Raw genomic sequence first — 8600 nt, 5'->3', positions numbered from 1 at the left:
AAAGTGTTTGGCATCATGTTAAAGAAAACATTTAAAAAAATGTTTTTTTATTTTTGTATTATATCGATTATGATAAATTCTGAGAGTCTCTGCCAAAGAAACTTTTGAAAAAAAAAAAAAAAAAAACACTGACTTGTTTTCTTATTATTCTGATTTGACATTTTATATTTCAGGGTGTATAGAAGGTAGCTACGAAAAAACAGCTTTGTTTTTTCCCAGTCATGTCACCTGTCACTTAGTAAAATTTTGTGTTGATTCGACAAAGCAATCAAAATGTATAGCATTACAAAAATAATTTATCCTAGTGTCCAAAAATGTCTCAAAGTGTCCAAAAGCCTCTCCAAACAAATAAAACATACACATGCAAATACAACAATGACTAAAGATATTGTCTCTCTCCAAAGCATGCAGGCATGAGTAACGAGATCTCATTCAGTTCCATTCTGTGTCATTTGAGCCATCATTGAGTCATGAACTTGGCGCCATCTCCTGGTGGCCATATGTAATTGGAGTGAACGATCCTCCACTTAATACGATTGGTTTAGTGTACCATAATGCTGAACAATGTACTATATCATTTCTGATTAAATCCAAGGAGATCTAATGTGTTTTTAGCCAAATAGCACATTATGTGATGTGTGCACATTGCGCTTCGTGTGGATTATCTAATGATCTATGCATCTGATCACGTTGTGTGTGGGCTCGTTTTAAAGATAATCGCCTTTTCTAAATAATGGTATGTGATCTTGTATGTTCTATTTATTTTTAGTAAAGTTAAAAGTGAAAACGCACCATATAAGTAACACCTGTTGACATGTAACTTGTATGTCAAAGACATATACTTAGCTATTACTTGCTATATTTTTGTCTGTGAGTAAAACAAATAAGATGGTTGTATTCGACTTTTAATTTTTTTATTTAAATTCTTTTATTTTGCAATTATATCCCTTATTCTGTTGTGTTGCAAATGCACATTTTCGAATGCCGTATAATGTTGCCTTTAAATTATTAAGCCTTAATTTATTAGGAATTGATACATAAGACGTTGGTCTAATACCACCATTAGCTGTTTCTTCATGTGCTACCTTTGTCAGTATGCCGTCCTCTCTGCGGTTCTTCTGGAGAACATGTTGGAGGGCCAGCTGGATCTTCTGCTGGAGTTTCTCCACCTTCACTTTCTCTTGGAGCCAGGACCGGTCTAAACACAAGTGAGGTTTTTTTTTAAACCATCATTAAAATAAATTACAGTATATAACTGAACATACTGTTCTGTTTATGCTGCTGAAAAGACTACAATAGCTTGCCATCAGCGTATGTTGTGTTTTGAATGCTCAACCACACCTGTCTTCTTTACTAGCTTAACCAGCAAGACTTTCTTGTGAAAAACCCCAGAAAGGTTTTTCACAACATTCTCATCAGTCAAGTTTTCTGGTTGACACAATGGCTTTGTTAGCCACCAGTTAGATCAGCACTAACCAGCATACAATGAACCAACATTCAGAAAAAGGTGAAAAGCTTCAGTAATGTTAATTTGCAATATACAGAGCTTGTAGTAGTCTAAAGAAAAACGAATGACTCATCCTTGCTTGATGCTTAATTGATGTATTATTTGTTAGATACTAGGGATATCCCGAAACCATTTTTTTTTTAGAATGAGTAAGAGTACTGCTACTTCCTTTTCAGTACTTGTTGATACTAATACCAATACCTGTTTTTTTTGTTACATTTTTCTGAATTCAATATCAACTGTTTATTAAAAATGTTTTCATCAAAATGGTGTTTAAATAAATAAATTAAAACGTTAATCAAATGAAAATTGAAAAATACATTTTCAACATAATATTGCATTATGTTTATCAAATTAAGTGCTTTTATACTGACTATCTTAGCACAATCCAAAATGCAACATTGGAGTTATTATCTGTAAAAAAAAAAGTGCTGCATAATAGAGCATCACAGATCTGCAATACTGCTTGAATATAATTCTCTACAATAACTAATAACTCATTATTATTATTATTATTCGTATTACAGTGAATATTACATAACTATACAGTAGTGATATATTTCTGTTGTACATTTTTCCCATTTTAATTGAGCTTTTATTTTGGCAGAAGCTTTTATTTTGAAGCCCTTTGCGATTCTGTGTGTTTTTGACAGTAGCTTCTCACCTCCAGAATAGCAGGTCACTACTAAACTGCAAAAGTCTGCCATTTAATTAAATAAATATGTAGTTTGTATGTGCCTTGTGCTACTAAGTGAATTAGCGCTCTGTTCTCTATCATCTGCTACAAACAGATCATGCAATATTTATTATATTTGTTATTATATTTTATTATGTTTAATTAAATGCTCATGATGGTGTTTTCTGAGTATGAACCAAGGAGCTCTAAAAGGTATGATCTCATTAATTCATCGCTTTTGCAGTTTAACAATCACACTCGGACATAACGTGATTTTAATGTGTGTGCTGGATGTTTATGTAATAACATTCGTATGTCAGATGGTATTGGTATATGAGCATTTTAATGAACACGAGTACAAATACATGAGCGTGGGATCAGACCCGATTCCGATACCAGTAACAGATTGGGACATCCCTATTAGATACTATGCAATAATAAATGCATTTGGCTTCTTTTTTAGTTTCTGAATGAGTGACATGTCATAACAATGAATGCCTAACTTGGACGTAGAAGCTTCCCAGGTACACTAGAATGCAGCATAAATGTATGGTGGTTTGGCACAATGTAAAACTAGTAAATAGGCAGTTATGTGTAATAGTTTTTAACTTGCTGAGTTGGGCTTACCTGCCGACATCAACACGAAGGCAGAGAACAGGGCAATCTCGTCTTCAGAGAGGTGCATAGAACACAAGTTTTTCCCAAACTCGAAGACGGAGCTGATCAAGTCGTCGCAGCCTGTTACCGTGGAGACGGAGAGACGGATAGAGAGACAGAGAAGAGTGTGAGAAAACCGACACAGACTGTTGGGTAGACACTTGCTCTTTTAGCATGAGGTGTCGGGATGGCATCAAGTGAAAAAAATTCAATCAGCATTACGGAATGCTTTTTCCTGCTTTTTTTCTACTGACTAATTGTGCTTTGACGAATGAGAGGGTTATATAACCACGACAGGGGTCACTAACTAGACCTTCAATAAAACCCATGACCCATGAGTTCACACAAAGACTGAGAGATAGTCTAGAGCCGCTGGCGTTCATTTCACAAAGAGAACAGATGCAAGCTTGTTTAAAGCGGCACAGAAACGACAGAGGAATAAGATGCGGTTGTTGTAAGGCTGAGGACATCCACACAAATAATGTGAGATATGGTTTAACGCTGTCCACACACACATCCTTCTTGTATTTAGATTTCTCCTATTTGGGTTAGATCTGGCATTTGAGTAGCTTTCGGTCACAAAAGGTTTTGGATGTGCATGAGGAACTACACAGAAGGAATTTCACTAATGTCACTGCATTCAAACATAAATGCTATTTTCTTACTCAAGAGAAACTCAGCAGCCATTTTATCAAACTCAGGGTTTGATAAAATGCTTCAAGTAGACACTCAGTCTTGCTAAGGCTGTTTCCAGACGCTTGCCATATGCAGCGGCTACAGGCGTGGAACTGCAATACTGAGTGCTATTTTCAATTGGGACAGTTTAAATTCTATATGAAATAGCATTCCCAACCCATTTTACTTCCGTAATGTATCGTTTTTGTAGGATGGAACTTAATTTTATCCATTGGGAATTGATTAGATGGTAAAATGTGGTCTACTATGCCTATGATAGGTGGTTGGAGGGGAGGGAATATTTAGCTGGAATAATGTACAATATTAAATCATTCACAATAAGACAAAGAACATTTATTAAAGGGGTAGTTCACCCAAAAATGAGAATTCTCTCATCAGTTACTCACCCTCATGCCATCCCAGATGTGTTCTGGGTGAGAAACAGATCAACATTAATTCCTTTTTTACTACAAATCTTCAGTTTCACTTTCACATTCTGAAACTGAAGTGAAGATTCAGAGTTAAAATGTGTCTGTTTCTCACCGAAAACGACTGCATATCTTCAGAAGAAACATATTAAACCACTGAAGCCTTATAGGTTACTTTTAAGCTGCCTTTATGTGATTTTTGGAGCCTCAACATTCTGGCCACCATTCAAATGCATTGAATGGACCTACGGAGCTAAAATATTCATCTAAAAATCTTCATTAGTGTTCAGCAGAAGAAAGAAAGTCCTACACATCTGGGATTGCATGTTAAAAGAGTACAGGTCCGTTTTTTTATTTCATTTTAACTTTAAAGAAATAGATTACCCTAAAATGAAAATTCTATCTCACCCTTATGTCATTCCAAACTCAAATGTTTCTTATGCAAAAAGGCAATACATATCTCAGTCCTTCTTTTAATACAATGGCAGTTGATAGTGACTCTGTTTAAAGCTTAAAAAGGACCCAGAAGTATCATAAAATAGTCAATGCAAATTGTTGCCATATTCCAAGTCTTCTGAAGGCATATGGGCTGTTGAACTTTTCATGAGCTCTATGAGAAAAGCTTGTACATAGTGACTTGATGTGTTCCCATGAGAACGTGCAATTTTTAACACATAAAAAAGTTCCCACGTGAAAACAGGTTACAGGGTTCCTTCCCTTTTTTCCATGACTTTTCCATTACCATTCCAGGCATTAGTGATTTCTGGAGGCAGATTTTCTAATCATTTTGATTCTTACGAATTTGCCAATAATCATTTATACCCATTTGCGAACCGTTTTTATTAACTCTTTAACCTTGTTTCTATTATCTGGCGTGCCAGGGTCAGTTGCATTCCCACTGTCACTTCCGGGGCTTCACTGTGCCTCCTCAGGGCTTTCTCGGGGCCATTGGTCTTCACGATTTCCCATGGGCCAACAAAGGCCAACTGGGGATTGAGGCGGGGTCAAGGTCAAAGGCGGATTTTTGCCGTACATGCCAGGTTGTGTATCCAGCACACAAAAGAACAGGTTCAGGAAAAATGTAAAGAAATTGCAGGTACAGTAGGCTATACATTTGTTAAAATGCACAATGAACAAAGCGGCTTTAGTGCAACGCATTTTATTTTGTTACGCATAAGAAAAACAAGTAATATGGGTTTGGAATGACATGAAGGTGAGTAAATTATGACAGAATTTTCACTTATGTAAAATATCCCTTTAACTTCAGGTGTGGCGGATATGGGAAGCTAGTGCCGACCCATTGACCTTTGTTTGCATCATGTGCGTGTGAAATACAACTCGGACTCAGCCTTGGCTTGTAGTTAGGCAAATTGGTTTGGGTTCTAACCATATTTAAATGCTGCTGCCACATGTGGTAAGGTGTGACTCATTCATTCCTTCACAAAAAGGATGAAAAGAAACTAAACACATTAACAAAACATTCCAAACGCAGACGGACTTGGAAAAATCATTCTCACTTCACGTAACAAACACAGGTTCTTAACTCACCTAATGATTTGAACACATCAGGCCCAGCATACTTTCCGTCAAAATAGACTGTGTTGTTCTGAGGGTCGAAGGCACGGCACATTCTCACGAACACCACCTCCAAAGAGCCTACACAAAAGCAGGAGAGAAGCTTTTATTGCCCAGAAGTTGCTCAGGAGACCTAATTGAGCTTTTAATTACGTACATTGACATATTGTAAAAGTGTGTTGCAATAAAATGAATGTGGAGAGCAAAGCACAGATAATTTAGCTTGAGAATTTGATGAGAAATGTTGAGTTCATATTGAAATCTCTGATATTTGATTGCAGACTTTTACATATCTTGGTTAATTTATGCAAAGTGTGAAGGCCTATTCACACCACGTGCAAAACAAATCACACCAAGACTGAAATAGATATTTGTTGGGATCAAATTTAGATGCTAAATGATAAAATAATCTATTTCATTCCTGTACAATAATCACATTTGCTTTCATGTGAATGCATGAGATTATGCATGAGATAAAAATTGTTTAACTATATTAGGAATATAACATTAAAACAATTACCTATGTTAGATAACAAAAAGAGATCTCAGTAACACCTTACAATAAGGTTGTATTTATTAACATTAGTTAACGCAATAGTTAACATAAACGAACAATGAACAATACTTTTATAACATTTATTAATATTGGCAAATGTTAATTTCTACATACACTAAACATTTTTTACATTTATAGTTGTATATGTTTTTTTGGTTCGTGATTTAATGCCATGCCAGTTTCCATTGCTATTTAAATGGCAAATTTGTACAATTCCTAAGGCATTAAATAACGTTAATAAATACGACCTTATTGGAAAGTTTCCATTATCATGAACAGATAAGTGATATGTTCGCAAAGTGAAGAGGAGCCTTCGCCAAAACAAATCTGCCTACATTTTTTAAACACAGAAAAATATGTTGTGTTGTCATTGATGTTATTGTTGTGAGTGAGAGCAGTAATTCTACAGCAGAGAGCTTTGATGAGCACAGGTTTAGAGGAAAAAAGCCATGTAATAGAAGCCATTACGAAGCTTTAGGAAGATACCGCTGGTTTAAAACGTCATGTCAGACTAGAGCTCTCACTGTACTGGACTGTTTGTGTGTGTGTGTGTGTTTGAAACATTTTGTCCCATCATTTGTGAAGAGACAGTTTGCAATGCTGGATATCATCTCAGTAGTGCACTATATTTAAGAGCTGACGGAGTGTCCTGATAAACAATGTTTTCCTGTAGACATACACATATAGATAACAGTTAAAGCACAGTGTTTCCTGGTGAACTGTGTTTGGAATGGAATATTAGCGTACCCTGAATACTGATGACTATTTTTTTAAAAGATTGTGAAACAGTATGCAGAATGACAAACATTTAAAACAGCAGTATGCCACATTATATTGCATTATTAATTCAGTGAGTGACAGATATCTTAATGGAAATAAAAATCGAAATTCTAAATGTTTACTCCAATTTTGTGAAATATTTGTCAGTCCAATAAAATAATGAGTGAAGATAAAATATTTTTTGGTTGTGGTTGATATTACTTATTAGTCAATTGTCACGCTAGAAAATTAAGGTTGAGTCGTTGCGTTGTGGAATATACTATGCTCTGGTTGTATATTGATCATTTTGGCAAATGCAGTTGGCATGAAATGCATAGTAAACATACTGCAGAAATAGTGAGCGCAATAAGGTATGCTATATAGCCACAAACACTGCAGCAAAGGATTATTTGTGATTAAGCCCTGTAAAACAAGCTAGGATGGGATGACTGTGATGTAAACACAGCAACTGTACCTGCTTTGAGTAGCACTATCTGATCATTCTGACAGAGCTCCATGAAGCCGTCGATGCGCTTGGCAAACTCCACCACATACTGAATGGCTTCTGTGATTTTTATGGCACACAACTGCCACATGACCTCTCTGGGCTAAGGGGAAAACACAGCACAAATATCCTGTTCAGTTTAAATGTCCATATTCAACTTGTGGCCATATTCTTAACTTTTGTAGCATTTTAGTTTTTACTCGGAAGTCCACTTATAATGTTAGTCCATAAACAGTACAAATTTAGTTTTCATCACCATTTTTTACCTTCTCTCTGGCCCTGTTTTAGTACTGTACCTTTAATGATTCTATATGTAAATGGCCTCTGTTATGTCTACATAGTACATCAAACTCTTATTACTGTTTCCATGGTATGACCTTTAAGAGAGCTCTCTAGTGGCTGTACTTCCAGTATTTGTAACGAGTAGGACATTTACTAACCCAAAAACATTGCCATTTCAATGTTCCTGCAAGTTTTCAGCATTAAGTTGAATACAGCTTGGAAGACTTGCCCAAATCTGTTTATTTGTCATCAGAAATGTGTGTGTACCTTGTTCTGGTAACTCTCCACCTCCTCCTGTAGGAAAGCCTGCCAGGTCATTTGCTGAAGCTCTTCTCTCAGGTACTGACATGTCTCCATGTGGGACTTGGAAATGTTCTGGGCCAGATGCTCTGAAACACAACACACCGTCAAAATCCTCCATCATGCCTGAATGCACTAACTGTACAGCCATATTGAGCTGTACTAAATATATGCATATACAGTATATACAATATATATGAAGAGGTTGTTCCAAGTTGTGGATTCATTGCTCACAGATATGCTCAGGAGTAGATCTTTCAAGAGATGCAGTGTTTTAATTGAGTCTCCAAACAAGGAGCAGCTTTTTGTGGCTGTTTTTGATTTGAAGTCAATTAAGAAGCTTGTTGACCATTTGCATTCCTATCACCAGTATTATCATCGTGTACTAACAAGTTACAAATAGATAAAAGTATCTATTCAGTATTAACTATATTTATTGTCCAAACCACATTCTGTCGATTGCAACTTTGTTTTTTCTGCGTCATGCCGGGTGGTCCCACCCGCTTCCAGCATCTGTACATCAAATATGTTCTAATTAACTGTGATTGTGCCATTCGAAAAGCATTATTGCATTCAGACGGCTTGTCACTGGAATCTTATAGCATTGCGTCTGTTTAAGAGACGGTGTAAGAGATGGAAAGAAAATAGGACAATACTACAACCTTGACATAAAAGTGAGG

The 8600-nt window shown here is 36.1% G+C and overlaps 1 protein-coding gene and 1 long non-coding RNA gene across 3 annotated transcripts in view; one reads left to right on the top strand and one right to left on the bottom strand.

Moving 5' to 3' along the window:
• roraa (RAR-related orphan receptor A, paralog a) overlaps positions 1-8600 on the bottom strand; it is a 403803-nt gene that overhangs the window by 8300 nt on the left and 386903 nt on the right. For both annotated transcript variants that reach the window (XM_052119230.1, XM_052119232.1), the window contains 5 exons: positions 7888-8009; positions 7309-7441; positions 5492-5599; positions 2811-2921; positions 1086-1198 (listed from right to left, as the gene is read on the bottom strand). In XM_052119230.1, coding sequence (XP_051975190.1) covers positions 1086-1198; positions 2811-2921; positions 5492-5599; positions 7309-7441; positions 7888-8009 — 587 coding nt within the window. The remainder of the gene's footprint in view (positions 1-1085; positions 1199-2810; positions 2922-5491; positions 5600-7308; positions 7442-7887; positions 8010-8600) is intronic.
• The window catches only part of LOC127637959 (uncharacterized), a 158728-nt gene that overhangs the window by 73662 nt on the left and 76466 nt on the right, over positions 1-8600 (top strand). The window lies entirely within an intron of this gene.

Source organism: Xyrauchen texanus, chromosome 46 (genome assembly GCF_025860055.1).
Source record: "Xyrauchen texanus isolate HMW12.3.18 chromosome 46, RBS_HiC_50CHRs, whole genome shotgun sequence".
Taxonomy (NCBI): Eukaryota; Metazoa; Chordata; class Actinopteri; order Cypriniformes; family Catostomidae; genus Xyrauchen; species Xyrauchen texanus.
The sequence above is the reverse complement of the archived record's forward strand: the minus strand, read 5'-3'. Positions and strand labels throughout refer to the sequence as shown.